The 18400-nt window shown below is 41.0% G+C and overlaps 1 protein-coding gene across 1 annotated transcript in view; it reads right to left on the reverse strand.

Moving 5' to 3' along the window:
- Myo1d (myosin ID) overlaps positions 1-18400 on the reverse strand; it is a 294625-nt gene that overhangs the window by 95419 nt on the left and 180806 nt on the right. The window contains exon 20 of the mRNA XM_055620037.1: positions 13437-13550. Within this exon, the coding sequence (XP_055476012.1) occupies positions 13437-13550 (114 nt within the window). The remainder of the gene's footprint in view (positions 1-13436; positions 13551-18400) is intronic.

Consider the following 18400-nt stretch of genomic DNA (forward strand, 5'->3'; position numbering starts at 1 on the left):
GGGGTACTGAACTGGTCAGTTGTTTGTCCCTGCTGGGCATTCCTTCATCTATGGCACAATGTAAAGATGTCTTTGGTTAGGTTCAAGTCCAATAAAATACAATTCTTTTATTGTATGTCCTTTGGAAAGTGAGGTTCTTTCTGTAATGCAGTTAAACTTAATTGTAACAGTTTTGTGCAAAGTTTGTTCTGGATCCAACCAATAACAGAGAAACTCATGTACCAGATGCCTACTTAGGGCCAGAGTTCAGAACCAGCATAGGCACCTCCCCAAGATGTGGTGGGGTGGGAGCAAGTGAGATGTCATTATAAAGGCTGGGATCATTTATTTATTTGTTTATAGAGAGGGTGCTTCTCTGTGGATCAGGCTGGTCTCCATTTATTGGTGCTCCTGCTTGAGCCTCCTCAGTGCTGGGGTTACAGTTGTGTACCACAATGCCTGGCCTACATTACTCTTATTTAAGAAAAGATCTTGTTTTTGAAAAAAATTATTTCTTTATTATTTATACATTATTCTGTCTGCATGCCAGAAGAAGGTACCAGATCTCATTATAGATGAACTACCAGGTGGTTGCTGGGAATTGAACTGAGGACCTTTAGGAAGAATAGCCCGTGCTCTTAACCTCTGGGCCATCTCTCCAGCCCAAGAAAGATCTTTTCACAAGACTAACCTTGAACTTCAAGGAGATTAAATTTTTTCCCTTTTTAAAAAAGATTTATTTATTTGTCATGTATACAGTGTTCTATCTGCATGTACACCTGCACGCCAGAGGAGGGCACCAGATCTCATTATAGATGGTTGTGAGCCACCACATGGTTGCTGGGAATGGAACTTGGGACCTTTGGAGGAACAGCCAGTGTTTTTAAACACTGAGCCATCTCTCCAGCCCAGAGAGTCAATTTCTGATACTGACCACAGATCATGTGGTAGAGCATGTCAGTAATACCAGTACATGGGAGGCTGAGTTGGGAGGATTCCAAATTTGAAGGAAGCTTGGGGTACATAGTGATTTCAAGCCCAGCCTGATCTAGAAAAACAAAATCTGGTTTCAACCATAACCATCACCACCCTTCTTCTTTTTTCTGTTTTGTTTTGTTTTTCAAGACAGGGTTTCTCTGTGCAGTTCTGGCTGTCCTGGACTAGCTTTGTAGACCAGGCTGGACTCAAACTCGCAGAGATCTGCCTGCCTCTGCCTCCCAAGTGCTGGGACTAAAGGTGTGCGCTACCATGACTGGGCCCCTCTTCTTTCTTAATCTATTTGGGCTGCTATGAAAAGAAAAAAACCCAAATTGGGTATTTTATAAACAAGAGGATTTTATTTGTCACAGTCCTGGGTGTTAGGAGTCCAAGATCAGAGGGCAGTGCATGTTCAGACTAGGTTTTTGGGCAGCAGACTGCTGACTTTATGATGTCCTCAGGGAGTGGAAAGTGTGAGGGTCAGTCTAGTCTCTGGTATAAGGACATTAATCTTGTGAGGATAGAGCCCTCCAAGGGCCCCATCACCTAATGCCATCATCTTAGGACTTGGGATGTGAACTCAGGAAGTTCAGAGGAACATATTCAGACCACTGTACCTTGCTCTGTCTCTGTCTCTCTCTCACACACACACACACACACACACATCAGTTGACTGAATACAATTGAGAATATTAGGGCTACATAGTAAGCCCTGTCTCAAAAAGCAAAAACAGGACAAAACAAAAAAGACTTTCTTCATCAAAAAATAAAACAAAAGAGGCATAATAGAAATATGGGGAGCAGAACAGGCATTCCGTAACAGGCCACAAAAGTGCTTTCTGGTTCTGTGTGTATGTCGGTGCCCAAATGTCAAAGTGAAAATCTTCCTTGATTACTGAGACTGGTACCTGAGATTGGAATGAACCTGCATAGGTGATCTTTTTGGAGCAATCTTTACCTCTAAGTAGGTCCTGACCATTTCTTTCTTTATTTTTTTAATCTCTAATTATTTTTATTTTTGTATATTAATTACAGTTTATTTACTTTGTATCCCTGATGTAGCCCCCTCTCTCATTCCCTCCCAATCCCACCCTCCCTCCCTCGTCTCCTCCCTGCCCCTTTCTAAGTCCACTGATGGGGAGGTCCTCCTCCCCTTCCATCTGACCCTAGCTTATTCCTTGACTCTTGTAGAGATTATCACATACATGAAGACATAGTAAAATGCATATGCACTTATCTTCTTAATCAGCATTTGTATTACTTGGGTCCCTATGTCCATCTAAAGAGTCCACATATGAACAAAGCAGGGTACAGAGGACCTCTCTTCCCCTATGCCTATCTGAGAGGTCTGATTTCACTAGCATCTAGTACAGCCTAGGTATAAGATTTTTTAAACCTCTATGAGAAGTTTGGGATGTAGCCCATGATAGAAATCTCAGCATGCCTGAGGCCCAGGGTTCAATCCCCAACAAAACCAAAACGGAAGTCCCAACACAAAACCTCCAAACTCCACGGATCGTTTTAGTGTGTAGCTAAGGGTCCTAAGAACCCCAAGTTAGACTTGAAATAACCAAATTACAATCTCTAAGCATCAGTGTTGAAAGGACCATCTTCTGGTGTAGCATCCTTCTTGTGGGGGTTTGTCTGTGGAAAGACAGACTGTGTGATCTCAAGAATGATGTGGCAGCTCTCTTTAAAAGTGCTATTATTTTTCCTCACAACAGAAATGGAGCAATCGCTTTATTTTTTTCTTTTTATTCTAATGGATCATTCCTTTATCCACTGATATATGAGGTAGGTATTGATTCTCCAGTTTTCTGACGTCTCATTAGTAACTTGTACTTAACAGGTTAAGATGAAATGTTTTGGAAAGGAACCGTTAATAATGTAAGGAAGATTTATATAAACAAGGACACTGCAAGGAGATAGAAGGTGACATAGGGCACAGCAGGAAGAAGTCTGATTTTGTAGTTAACTTGGGGTTTGGGGTCAGAAACACTATCCTGAAACCTCACACCAATGACCACTTTCTTCTCAAATTGGTATCTTTCCTTATGAAAGGTGCTTCCTCTGATATGGAGACATATCAGAGTTAGGCTGCTAAAGACATCAGCTATGTGACAGATATTAGTTTCATTCTTTTTTTTTTTAATTTCGCTTTTGAAAATAAAACATTAGGGCTGTGGTTATAGCTTAGGTATGTGCAAGACTCTGGCTTTGGTTCCCAGTACCCTTCCAAAGAGATTTTAGTTTTGCATGTTTTTCATAAATGGGAGGCAGTGGAGCAGAGGTTGGTGCTAGGCTGAGCAGATGTGGGCGTGAAGCCCAGCTCCTTTGTTTGGGAGTTTGGAAGTCTTGGCTGTGTTGCTTCACCTTTCTGAGTGAACCTTTCTTTCTGAGAGCAAGACATTATAGTGACTGGACCTCGGGACTGTTGGGCACGTGCCCAGGGATTATGCGGCACGAGCTGGTATGTAATGTGTTTCTCCCATGAAGCAGGAGGTGTCATAGAAGCACTCTTGTGCTGCCAGTGTGGAATTGTCAGCATGCTACAAAATGTTCAAAGCTGCTCAAAAATGTTCATGGATAGACAAAAGTTCTGACAGGATAGTTGTTTTTTCTTTTTAATGGTGCTGGGGACAAAACCCAAGGCTTCCTACATGCCAAGCAAGTGCTTTACCCCTGAGCAACATCCCCAGGGCCTGATAAGACACTTACATAAAGGAAGCTTATAATTGCCTCAGCATGGGGATGTCTATTGTGCAAATGCAGAAATGTGTTTGTATGTGTATCTCTATTTAGGGCTTTGTTTTGAAAGGATCTGGCTTCAAGCGGTCTGCTCTCTGGTAAAATAAGGGGTGGTATGCTTACTTTCTTATACTTAGGGTCTCCAACGCCTTTGCATTTCTTTACCAAGATGCCTTTTATAGGAGTCCTGCCAGGATGATTTTTGCTTTCAGACACCAGGAAGAGTCCATCTCCATCAATACGAGACCTGGAAAGTCAATTTTCGATTTCAAAGATGTCTTGACACAGTGTCTGAAAGAGACTACTGCTTGATTTGCTCGGTATTGTTTTGCATAAGTCGTGGTGTCTAACCAGTGTAACAAAAGGCGTTTACTTCTGCACACATGCCAGGAAAACAGCGGGCAGGGAAACTCTGCACGTGTGCTTCTCCCCCTCTCGTCTGATTAATAAATGTTGAGAGAGCATGTCTCAGATACCACCTTTCAAAGAAGATTTTTAAATACCTATGGCCAGGAATTCAGCAACAGAATCACTAAATGCTGAAACATACAATAAGAGAAAGACTGCTTTGTCACTAGCGTGATAATGAGAAAAAAAAAAAAAAAACCCTGAAAAATTCATCTAAAACTTTAGATCTGTATTTTTCCAAATTTATTTCCAGTATAGACAGAGGTTTCTGAATATCTAATTTTGCTAAGCAGTTTCTTTGTTACAACAGGCAGAAATACAAACATTTGCACAAGATGTTCAAAATAATTGAGCTCCCAGGACCTGCTGAGAATTAATTAGGAAGGTAGATTTATTACCTAAATAAATAAATAAACCCAAGTACTACTCAGAGTGTGACATTAAGGGATTATAAACTTCCATTAAAGAGGACTAATAAATATAGTGTTTTAAAGGCTTGAAGGAGGATCGGGAAGGGAGAAGGCTAGCACATACCAGCTCAGGCGGTGCCAGACAACAGCTGATTGCCTCTGTTGAGGTTACTATGGAAACACATTCCTTTGGGACACTGCCAGGAGGAGAGGGTGCTTTAGAAATGGTGGTTGGGAGTAGAGCAGGCTGGCGGATGGATTTCAACAGGGATCAGACACCCACCTCCATATCCCACATACATTAAAAGGACAATCAATCTTCCAAACAGAGCAAAATCTTTCTAGCAAGCCACGTCAAACAGTAATAAAGCACGGAGCCTGGCATAATTACAGCCCATTGAGCTCTACCAAACCTGCACATCAGTTCAGATAATTGTCTCTTTCCTCTTCCCTGTTTACAGTTTTGTATTTCACACTGAACTAAAGGAGGGACGAGAATAATTAATTGGCTACTTCCCTTAGCCCTCAAGCCCATACTAATAAAAGGGTCTATATCAAAACAACAATAACAGGCAAATTCAAACATTTTTCAGACTAATTCATCAGGCAAAACTAACACTCGCCAACAAAAGGAGGGTGAAAGATTCCAGTGGCACTCAGGCTAAGTGATTCAGCTTACGTGGTCTCCCTCAAAAGCAACAAACAGATTTAATGTTTATGTAAACTCCACCTAATTTAGGCCACCTCCTTCCTGAGCACTGGCCTGCGTGCGCAAGTGCCTACATGACCCGAATAGCAGAAAGTACATTATTTAAGCAACATGCTCCAACCAGGGGGCAACCTTTCCCGTCAACTTAACTGTGATTTCCCAGGGTAATTCTCGGAGTCAAAGAGGTGGCGATCAAAGCACTGGACCCGCACTGCTAATTATGCAGGTAATATAATATCTTGTCTTTATTCTCCCATCAAGGCGCAGGAAGCACAAACCTCTCAGATTCACAAAAGACTTAAACCCTTATTATACCATCCTTTGCAAAAATTTAAACCTTTCTTGACAAATATGTTGGAACTAATGCTCTCATTTGAAAGCACAATATACAAACATGGTAGAGAAAGTGACTGTGAGGGAAGATACAACACAGATTGCAGCTGGCTGAAACCCTAACCCAACCCATCAGTGTTTGTACATAGAGGCTCACTTAGCTGCTAAAGGGGGTCACATGTAACTTGAATGTTTCTCTTCAGATCACTTTTACTATTATGTGATTATGTCATTTGTAAGGATGTTTGCTGAAAATATTCTCAAGGATCTGCTATGATACCTTATTTTTGTTTTTCCTGGGAAGACTGACCAGAACCACTGTTAAATGACAAATGGTTATACAGTGCTTGCTAGTCAGAGGGGAGGAAGGCACCAAATGTATCTTTAAACAGATTTGCTTAGGTTTATTAAAAAAAAAAAAAGTCAGTCTTTATCACCTTAATATAAACTAACAAAGAGTAGGGATATGGTTATTGTGGTTAAAAATAGGGATGTAGTGAATACTGAATTACATATTTTAGGGCAATTATATATATATATATATATATCCATACATATGTATGTATATACATACACACATATATAAACACACATACACATACATATATATTAGAATGGGTGAAATGCAAGCAAATGCAGAACATCAAACAGTGAGAATGTGAAGAAATAAGCACCCTAATTCTGCTTAGAATACAAAATGGTATAGCCACATTGGAAGAAAACTGACAGTTCTTACAGAGCTGAACTGAGTCTCATCTGTGACTGAGTAAGTGCACTCCTAGGTATTTATCCAACTGATCCAAGAGCTCATGTCCACATATGAAACCTGCATGCAAATATTTATAGTAGCTTATTCACGACTGCTCCGAACCAGAAGCAACCAAAGTTTCTTCCAATAGTGAATGGAAAAGCACAAGCTGGTACCTCCATATAACAGAATATTATTCATTGATTGGAAAAAGGCATAGATAGACACAGGGAACTTTAAATGCTTATTGCTAAGTGAAAGAAGCCAATCTGAAAGTCTACATACTATATGGTGCTGACACATGACATTCTGGACAGGGTACAGCTAGAGAGACATGAGAATGGCCAGTGGTTCCCAGCGGGTTAGGGAAGAATGAACAGGCTATGCTTGAGTGTGTGTAGTATCTACATCTCTCCTGACAGGCTTACCTTTGTCACCTTCTTCAACATCCTTTCTCTTCTTGTGGTGTGGGAATGAGTGTTAGGTTGGAATAGGGTGAATTCTACTTGTTTTGCTTTGCAAATAGGCCTCTCACATGCAATTCAAGGACTCTACTATTGAGACACCCCAGCCAGATGGGGTGAACTTGAAAGGAAGGGTCCTGGAAAGTGACTATAATCTTGGAATTCATAAAACGGTGTCCACCTGCAGTAAAAGCAGTTATCAGTAAAAAGATAATGAGTATTGTAAAAGGATAATAGAGTGTTAGAGTAATGTTCTTGTGGAATGTACGCAATTTACCCTTGTTCATTCAAATCTGATTTCTCTACCCCACTATCTAGTTTCGGACATTGTATTGTAATGTTTATTCTAAGCATCACCTGTCTCAATTTTGTGTAAACATGCCGCCATTTGTTCTCTGTATTGTCAATAAAACAACCAGCCAATGCTGTGCAATGGAGAGAATAGGGTGGGACATCCTGGTCCGGAGGGGAGAAGAAGGAAGCGAGTGGGAGGAGAGGAGAGCAGAGATTGGCAGGAGAGGACTTCGAACAACAAGGAAAGATGAACCAGACCTGAGATATGACTAAAAGCAAGTATAATGGGTAAAAACTGCAGGCTTGGAGGTTTAGGATGGAGTAACTATTGTCCAGCATTGTGTTCTAGCTTAGTTAAATAAATCCTAGTCTCTGTGTGGTGATTTATGTATACAGCTGGTTTAGGAATAACCGCTGCTTAACTAAAAGATAAATCAATAGTAAATATTGATAACCAACAACAATAGAGCATGGTTCAGAAACCAGAAAAGGAAATGTGAGTACTTAACTTAAAGTTAGGTGTGACACTAATGAGCAATGGGAAATCAAGTCTCTTCTCCATGGAACATACACACTCAAACACTGCGAGTTACCATTTATGAAATAATGCTACTAAACTACTCATGGCTTTAAGAGGACCTCACAACAGAAATGAAAACAAGGCTAGAATCACATTAAAAGCAAAATTCAGCTCAAACCATTCTTAAATACAAACATTTATAGTCTCATACAAGCAGTGAAAAATACTTTAAAACTAAAGCAGTTAAAAGCACCCATCTAAGAGAGCTAGAACACGAAAAACCTAAAGAACAGAAAAAGCCAGGCGTGGTAATGTTCTCCTGTCATCCCAGCACTTGGGAGGCTGAGGCAGGAAGACCTGGAGGCCAGTTTGTGTTACATGATAAGACCTTCTCTTAAAGAACTAAACAAAATAGAACCAACAGTGAAAGTGAAATTAAAGGGAAAAGAAAAACTAAGAACATATGTGCTGTTGGAAGAAATGAGCAGAGCAGCTACCATCAACGTTAGGAACATAGAGCAGGATCCAACTCTAGGTACTGAAAGTTACCTGTTGTGCAGAGCCTTTGCTTCCCACCATCTATGAAGGACCCACCCTGATGTAGCCAATGGCTACCTTCCCCCTGAGGAACAGTCGCTGTGGGAAATTGCTATAGCATTTCCCACTGTGAAGGCCATGGCTTCACACACCGCCGTCTGTGGATCTGCAATCTCCCCCAGCTTAATAGTCATTTTCTTCTTTGCTCCTTTTTTTTCCCTCTTTCATTTATATCTGTCCTGCCCCTTTATCAGCAGCATCCTTTCTTCTCTCTCTTTTTATTTCTATGTATGGCAAGCATGCACTAGGGTTTATATATCTCAGATAAATGCCTTGATAGGTGCCCACACATGTCCACACCTGTGAGCCACCACCAGATCAAGATCCTGAACACGTCTTCTACAGAACACATTTCCCTATGCTCTCAAAAGGCTTGTGTCTGCCTTTTGCTCTCCTGCCTGAAACACTTTCCCACAAATGAAGATAGGTCTATTCCTTAACTCCTTTAAGTTCTTGCTTAAGTGTCAGCCTCTCAGGGAGGCCTGAAGACCTTATTACAAAACATAGAATCATTCACTGTATCTTGTCTTTTCTTCTGTAATTTATTATTTCCTTATCATATTTCATTGACTAACTCCCCCTCTTCTGTCTGCCCCTCCCACCACAGCTGTATGTCTGTTTTCCTTCAGTGGGAAGGAGCAAGGGCAGAGTCTGTGACATTTTGGCATTTCTATGACAGCAACACCTAAGTGTCTACATAATAAATATTCAGTAATTTGAATTGAATGTTTGCTATTGAGGGTGTAAATTGACAATGGTATATAGCTGCCTAAAATCCTGACAAATTCTCTAGTAGCTGTATCTTCAAACTATTCCCTTGTTTTTCCTGAGGTCCCTTGAACCTGCTCATTACGATTCAAAGTACAGCAAAAGCAAGGAGTGCAGTGGGGCTGTGGAAGAGAGAGCTGGAGGGGCAGTGGCTGCAGCATCATAGGGAGGAGTGCAGCGGGAAGTCAGTGGTCCGAGGCTGAAGGGAAAAGTTTTTTAGCTTCCCATTGGTGACCCCAGGGGATAGCTGATGTGTTCACTATCCCGAGCAGCTGGGATTCTTGGCTCCTGCTAGATTACAAGTTCAATGAACTAGGAAGTGCTGAGAATGTTGGAACTGGCTGGGTGTTTTTGTTGTGCATTAATAAAGAAAGGTCAGCAAAGGATATGCATAGATTTGCCAGTGTTTGACAAGGAACAAAAGTGCGATTTGGTTCATGAGGCGTCAATTGCTATGGAGAGGCTTTTTTTGAGACACAGTGAATAATTCCTTACTGCAGGATGAAGCTCAGAGGTTGCTGGGGTAGCTCACTCTAACTTGGGTCTAAAGCTGACACATGCTATGTGGCAGCAGAGAGGTGAGCAAGAAAACACATAAAGGGCAGAGAGGCAAAGCTATCTAATGTTCACGCTGGCTGCCCTGAAACAGAAGTTCAGCCATGATTTCCAGGTCCTTCCCCTTATCACCACACATATTCCCAACATTATTCACACACAACAATATGTGGTACAATCTGTTCTTAGAGACAGAAGAGCCAAGCAAAATCAGGGAGGAAATCTACACGACAGGAAGAGGGAGAGCGGGACTGAGAGCTAGACGTGGGAGAGCCTGGTGCATTTTTGTACTGATTATCTCCTAAAAAAAATTCATCACTTTTAGTTTTGAAAACTTTTCAAATTGAATTTTAACAATGTATTCCCATTGTTCTTTTCTTCCTTAGTCTGATACACCATAACCTTGTGGCTCTAACGGGCAATTAGAGCTCCATGCCCACATGGAAAGACGAGAAGACAGACAACCCAGAGCTTGGCTTTTGCTCCCTTTCCTTTGGTGAATGTCCCCCACCGTCCCACCCCATTTAACTGTGGATGTTTGTGACTAATCTGCCTCTTTCCCCTCCAGAGTCATAATTCCCTTCTCCAGTCCTACGTGGATCCACTCCTAAATGTTCATCCTAACTGCTGAATTCCTTCCCATTTTCTGTTAGACTCCTCATTATCTATGGAATAGACACTGGATCTGAACTAAAATTGAAGGTTAAGGAAGTTGAATGGACACATACAGATTCACACACACACAGGCACATTCACAGAGTCACTCACAGACTCACACATTCACACATATAAGTATCCACACACACACACACACACTCTCTCTCTCTCTAAATATTTATTTTGAAGGTTTCACTATAGTGTGTAGGCTGGCCTCAATTCACTACGTAGTCCAGAATGGTCTTAACACCTGATACACCTTTTAGCCTCTTGAGGTAGTTCAGGATTCAGGCATGTGCTCAGCTAAGGCTGAGGCAGAAAGTATTTTCGGCACCCCCCAGCTTCTAGCACCATCACAGAATATGGCTCATTGCCTTAAACTTTTGTTTTGCTTTAAAAATGTTTTAATAATAAAATATTTAGGCTTAATATTGCCATATTTACTTCAGGATTAACCCCCCCTCCCTTCAGACTATATTTGGAAGTCTCCCTTTGTACCCAGATTGCCTCCAAGGAGGAGGTAGGCATTTTCTTGTTCTGAAGTCAGTTCCTCCCAGAAGCAGAGGCAAAGCAAAGGCTGATTAGTATGATCTGGGAGGCCACAGACAGTGGTATGGAAGAGGGACCTGGGTCAGGAGAAGAAAGGTGGCTATTCTTGAGGGCAACTGCAGCTTGCTCTGTGGGGAAGCGTTGGGATATGATCTTGGTGATAAGGACAGGACCTGGGGTATGCCCATTGCTCACTGTGTTTCTAATTTATGTGAGAGGGCAGGGGCTCTGGCTGAGGGCAGCCTCTTGACAAAGGTGTTGGCTGCTGGAAATCAGTGTGGTGTGCACAAAAATGGCATGGGATACAAAGCGACGTGGGTGGGACCCTGAGAACATCTGCAATAGCAGGATCCAGCCCTCAGATTTCTGCTTTCCTAGCGTAGTTAAATATCATTCTTTACGATATTATATGATCATTGTTGAGGTCCCCGACAATGATGATGGGAAAATGACTATAAACTAAACTGGTTTAAAAATTTTTATTTATAGTCAATGCAAAAAAGGAAGACAGGGGCTAGAGACATGGCTCAGTCATTAAGAGCACATGCTGCTCTTAGAGAGTTAAGTTCTCAGCACCAACACTGAGTGGCATACAACCACTATAACTCCAGCTTCGTGGGTTCCCACTGGACTCTGGACTCTGTGGGTACCAGGCATATGCATATATTCACACAAACACACACACTTATACACATAATTAAAAAAACAAAAAAATCTTAAAAAATGAAAAAAGGAACACACTTCAGTTTGAAGAGTTGTTTAACTATTAGTTGAACTTATATCATGAACTTCATGGGTTCTCCTTCATAGAAATAAAGGCAGAGAAATAAATTACATACCATGATTTATTTTAGCTTGGTTCCATTCCTCCTTACACTTTGACAAAAATATAATTTTCTCCCTTGTCCACCCTCCTCTTCCTTCTATTCCACATCTGCAGGCTTAAATTGTGGCTGATATATAAGATTACAGGTCTTGGCTCAGAAGGTTAAATGCCCTCTCAAGTCTCTTCTTAGCTGCAATTCACTGGCCTTTCTGCTGTTGATAAGAAATGAGGTGCAGGTGTGTGGTAGGGCAGGGTGGAATGGAGGGGCACCACAGTGAAATCAAATCCCAAACCCAAAGACACTGGCTATTCAGAAATGCAGAAGTCATTCAGCAAACTAGGAATGTTTTTTGTTTGTTTGTTCCTTACTACCAAAGGACCTCAGAAGTAGAAAAAATAAAACCACAAAACAATATGCTTCCTATTTCTTTTTGCAGAAACCAAAGGGATTTAAAATAATCCTTAGATAATACTCTTTGCAGACTCTAGCACTTGATAAACACAGACTTCTCTATTTAAGAACTAGCAGACAGAAAAATTGCCCCATAGCTTAAAAGCCCTAGTAGTCCAGTAGACACTGTCTAGAGACTCAGAACAGTCACGTGTGTAACTAACACTGTTAAACAGGAAAAAAACAGATCCAAGCCAGATGTGGTGCACACCTGTAGGCCTGGCTGCTCTGGAGGATCATATCAACTCAAGAGTTTGAGACCAGCAAGACTCTGTCTCAGAACAACAAAAATGAAATTTCTTATTGAGATTCAGGAAGATAGCCATCAAATTTCATGTTTCAGATCAAAGTGATTACAGGATTTGAAAGTCTAGGTATAATCGTTAACTATAGAGTGGACTTAGATCAGAAATTATTCCACTAGGAAATGAATGTAGACTATCTTGATAAAAACTAACTTCTGGGAGTTATATAAGCTCATATTTAAAATAGAAGTAGTAGGGGCTGGGGAAATGTCTTGGGTTTATTGTGCAAGTGTGAGTGCTGAAGTGTGAATCCTCAGAAACCTATGTAAATGCCCAGTGAGCATGGTGGCCCTCCAATAATTTGAGCCTCTGAAGGCAGAGATGGGATCCTCAGAGCAGGATTAGCCATATCAGTAAGCTCTGGGTTTGACAGAGAGACTGAACTTCAGTGCATAAGGTGGAAAGAGTGACACCAACCTTAGGCTTACACACACACATAAACACACACACACACACACACACACACACACACACACACACACACACGTCAAGGCAGTAATGTTTTCACAAATAATTTCCTACTGTTTTTCTACTTTATTCCATTTCCATAACAAACTTGTAAAAGTAGAGCTGGGAGATAGCTCAGTCAGTACAGTGCTTGCCACACAAGCGGAAAGAGCCGAGTTCAAGCTCCAGAACCCACATAAAAAGCTGTGCACAGTGGTGTGTGCTTATAATCCCAGCACTGGGGAAGGGAAGACAGGAGCATCCCTGGGGCTCACTGGCCAGCCACCCCAGCCTACTTGGTAAGCTCTAGGTCAGGAGACCCTCTCTCTAAAACCAAGGATGGCTCCTGTCGCACACACCCAGGGCTGTTCTCTGTCCTCCACATGCACTCTTGCCCACATGTGTACCCACATGGACACACAACACTTACAAAAGTATGTAAGAAAACACATTTGAACAGTATGTAACAGTAGGAATAGATATCACATAGAACCACTGTTCTTAGCCTTAAAAACTGTTGTAGTTATTCTACCAGAAACTTTGAATCCTCTTATAGAAAACTGTGCTTTGATACAACACAAAATTGGTGTAAAATTCCAGGAAGACATGGATCCTCCAAACCACAGGGATTGCATGTTTATCCGACCCTCTGTCCAGAGAACAGGAGTGTTTTATTTGATGTGTACTTACATTGTACAGAGGGATAGTCTTCATCACCTTGTACTGCTTAGTGGGGTCCATTTTGTACAGGTGACGGTCAGTTACAAAAATTGCTCGGTCTTCTACCTTACTAAATCGATTCACCTGTTAAAAACAAACAAACAAACCAATAAGCCATAGTAGCTCATCAAAAGGGAACTAAGTTGCGTTTGGAAACACCTAGGCTCAGAGGCGCTGACTGTGGAGATGAAGTCTCAGTAGAAGGTCATCATGGATGGCACTCCGTGATCTCAAAGGAATGGTGGTTTCCAGATATGCTGAGTATGCTGAGTTTGGCAATAATTTTTCTTTACAGCTTAACAGGGAAAGTCCAGCAAATGTAGAGCATGGGGACTAGGAATATAAAATGTAGACCCTGCCACGGAAGTGAACAGAACACCCAAACATAGGGAGAAGAGGTTGTGTAAATCACATCTGATAAGGGATGTGTATCTAGAGCATACAAAGATCGAATTTAACTCAGTAATTTAACTCTGCATATGTCATATATACATATATATTCTCTCTAGAATTTATGCCCCCCCCTTCTTATTTTTAAGATATCAACAAAGAAGTTAGAGGTTAATCTGAAAACACTGTGCTTTGGTAGGATATTCAGATAGCTGCATTCAGACAGGCAGGGCTATGGATAGAAGGTTGCAAACCAAAATTGAAACTTGACATGGAAATTTATCTCCTCTCGTTTGCCTTGGTTTTAGCCATCAGTCGGTTCTCTAAACATTTACTCTATAATAAAAGCATAATTTTTATTCTTCAACATGACAGTAAGTTGTGCCTATGATTAAAATCGAGTCTACATGGTAAGTGTAGAGTTTGTGTGCTCGGGGATTACTCTGCAGAGCATCTGTTTTTGCCGTGACATACATGAAGTGCCTCCCCCAACAGTGCTCCAGAAGATCTGAGGCATTGAGTGTAAAGTTCCACTTAGCGCTTCTGCACAGCACTGCTTTCTGCAGAGTTTTGTGGAAGAGAGGGTCCCACGGTCTGCATGGATAGATAGATACTGCAAACCACAGCTCTTGCTATGATATCCAGAAAGTTATCAAAGGTTCCAGGAGTCTGCATACGTTGAACTCACTTTTCCATAGTACATTTAATCTATGCAATCCGTTTTGAACAAATGCCTATTAACATTTAACAAAATGGTTCTATGAAAGCCGTTTTGGAGAACATCATCATTTTCATCAAGCTTTCACTGTATAGAACCAAGAACATCTAGCATAGGACCTGAAAAATAAATGGAAACAATTCCCTTCACCTTTTATGAGCTCATATGGAGAAACAAACAAATGAGGTGCAAAAGAATGTAATTTTAAAACCCCGTTATCCAATCTCATGAGATCATTTGAGTTGAGACAAAAAGGCTACATGTCCTTTTTATGATAAATAATGAGTTAATCTAAAAACAAAAAAAATAACTCTCAAAGCAGATACTGTACTGAAGCTGCTCAGAAATATTGTTCATATGAACAAAATGCAGTTTCCACAGAGACTAACAAATATTTACCTTTTGTTTCAGCAACTCAAATCTTAAAACATAGATCAGTTAAGTGTCAAAGTCATCCTGTCAGACAGCATAAAAGCTGTAGATTGCTTAATGTGGTCTACTGACACAAATATGAAAACATTCAACACACATAGGTGAATCTCTGTTTAACACCAGAACGATGTGAGAACACTCTTTTATTTTATATTTATTTTCACAAAGTGATAGCAAAGCTGGATGGCAGACTCAGAACTAGACAAGACTTCATTTTGTTTTTTTGTACCCAAAGTTAAAACCCTCTTCCCAGGAAAAAACTTCTGATTTCTCTAGCCACTTTAAGGAAGCTGTTTGTAGTTCAGTTGTTTCCATAGGAGTCAGAGATGAAGCTTCTGCAGAGTCAGAGCAGAGCAGATAGACAGCAGGAGGAGCTATTTGTAGTGGTCTCTCACCTTAACAAACACTTTATAATAACCGTTGTTAATGGAAAGCAGCTGCTTCAAAATAATACACTCACGAAGAGGAGGGCTTTTTGGAAGCATATCAAGCTTGCCTTGGTGTACCTTTGGGAATGAAAGATTCTACACAGACATAATCTAAGGGTGTTTTGCACTGAACTTAGAAATACAGAACCAACAATAAAAATTCATTTTTTACTCATCAGAACCCAGGATGGAACTGTCAGGCATTAAACTGTCTTCTCTGGAATGAGAGATGTCACACTGGGCTTTTCTAAAAATGGCTGAATTCTCAGAGCCACCCAATTCACTGACTGTTCTGATTGCCAGATACCATGAAATAAGAAACGAGAGTGTGTATAACCTCCCTCCCTAGGCAGTAGGGTCAGGTACATTCTTGGGTTGCAGGCACACACAAGAAGTATGACTGAAACTTTTGTGTGTGGTTGTATACATCTGGATAATAAAAACCTTCTTTTGACCGTGTGATCATCTATCCCCAGGAATATTCAATAAACAGAGTTCCTGGATTACAGAGTTCAGAACTAGGATCTAGAGTGGAGACCAGCTGATTATACTGCGAACTTTGCTCAATGACATTTATTTCAGCCTCAGTCTGCTGTCCTGCTATTCGCATCACTTGGACTTGAACTCCTCTATACAGTGTTCAAACTGATCACGACACACTGCATATATAAAATCTGAAACATTCTGAATGTCATGCCAGCACTCAAGATGTTCATATTTCACAACATTTCAGATTCTGAATATTCAACCTGTACTATTGTCCCTGGCTCCCAATACAGAGTTCACAAAACCCTTGCAATAGGAGTCATGGAGGCTGGTTGCCAAGACCAAGGCATGATTAGAAGGCTGAACTTTCATTCAGTAGCTCTACCCACCCCCCACCCCCCCTCCCGGCTAAAGGTTTGGAGAGCTCCCCAGATGGCAAAAGTTTCCACAGGGCCAGGAGGGCACAACATTTCCTTTTAATTGTGGTGGCTAGACCACTGACATTTAATATGATGGTCAGTAAGGCTAGTTTTAAATTTATCTTCTTTCAATTTATTTATTTGTCCAATTTATTCTTTGTTCCCTATTGCACAGTCCTGCATTTGTATGCACTGAGGCTTGTTTGTCTGTATTTCTGTTTGAGAGGTTCTAGGGAATGGAATTCCGGTCCTTGTGTGCATTAGGCGAACACACTATCTGCTGCTGAGCCCTGCACTTGCACTCCCGGCTTCTCCTCCCTTCCTTTCTGTTCTAAGATTTATTTCATGTGAATGTGTGTTTTGCCTACATGTAGGTGTGTGCATTAAGTGTATGTCTGCATACAGAAGACAGAAAGGGTACTTGTTCTCCTGGAACTGGAGTTACAGACAGTTGTGGATGCTGGGAACGAACCCTGATCCCCTAAAAGTATAGCAAGTACAGTTCAACCACCGAGCCAGCTCTCCAGACCTCTGTATCCTTTCTTGATTTGTTGGTAACAACTTGTTTTGTTATTTTTGTGGTTTTGCCAGGGTTTATACAATACAGTCATAATGCTTGCTTTTCTGCTGATGCTATTCTGTGTACAGCATAAACGCTCACACATTTCCTTTTCTCCTTTCTGCTTGAATGATGTCTTCTAATTCTTCCTACAGTATTCAACTTCACACACGCCTGGAAAAGTTTTTGTCACTGTAGTTCTTGAAAGATACACTTGTTGGGCATTAAGTTCTAGATTAACTACTCTTTCTTCAGTATTCAAGATTCCCCCTCTCTGCTCTTCTCACTAAAGCCCCTGTTCCCTCCCTCCAGCCTCTAGGGTCTTCAAGCCTACTTACATGGATGCTACATGAAGTCAGATGTCTTTTTTTTTTTTTTTTTTTTTCAAGACAGGGTTTCTCTGTGTAGTCTTGGCTGTCCTGGTACACGCTGTATAGACCAGGCTGGCCTTGAACTCAGAGATCCACCTGCTTCTGCCTTCTGAGTGTTCTGGGGGTTTGTTTTTGTTTTAATGCTTTATTTGGAGTCTATTTTGTTGTTGTTTTTCTGTGTGTTTAGTTCTGGAAAGTTTTATTGCTGTATTTTCAAATTTACTAATTTTTCTTTTAAAGAATTTGTCAATTTATGTTTATTCTGTACGCGTGCCAAAGGTGCACGTGTTGCGGGTGGAGGACAACTTTGTGGAGTCCTGTATCTCCTTTCATCTTTGCTCGGATTTCAGGGATTGAACTCACAAGGCACCAGGACTGGGCAGCAAACACCTTTCCCATGTGAGCCGTTTCAGTCCAAATCTACTAATATTTCTTCTACAGGGTCTAATCTACTGTTAATATTATTGACTGCATTTTCTCTCATATTTTTCATGTTTATAAGTTCAACTGTAAGTCACTTAAAAGTCTTCTAGGCATTTATTAAATATGTCCAATCTTCTTTCAAGCCCTTTGAATATGTAAAATAGAATGTTAATAATTGCCTCAATTATTGTTAACAATTGTCTGTGTCTTCTTGGATGACTGAGTTTTCATTTCTTTATGAATTCAACGTCTTGTTTGTAAGGTTGTTGACTGGATGAATTGCATTCTGAATTTTACATCTGAGTGCTGGATATTTCTGTACTTCCAGAAACTTTGAGATTTCTTGTGTGTGCTGTTTGACCACTTAGAGACCTTTGACCCTTTCAGGAAGTGCTCTTAAGGCTCATTCTGGAGGACAGGAAGGAACGATTACTCCCCACACTGCTGCAGATCCTTCAGTGGTCTATCTAGTACTCCTGAGGTCTCCAATATGGCTGGAGGGTTCAGGCACTGGGCGACCTCACGGAGCACTAATGTGACCTCCTCTCCTTTAGGGATGCTGGTCCTTGCCCAGCCTAGAGTGGTTTCCCTCGTACATGTCTATGTGCTTGGTGTCTAAACCAGACCCTCTAAAGACCTACAGAATTATTTCCATGCAGTATTCTCTTCTCTTCTCTTCTCTTCTCTTCTCTTCTCTTCTCTTCTCTT

Source organism: Psammomys obesus, unplaced genomic scaffold (genome assembly GCF_907164565.1).
Source record: "Psammomys obesus unplaced genomic scaffold, mPsaObe1.curated_primary_1811, whole genome shotgun sequence".
In the NCBI taxonomy this organism is placed as follows: domain Eukaryota; kingdom Metazoa; phylum Chordata; class Mammalia; order Rodentia; family Muridae; genus Psammomys; species Psammomys obesus.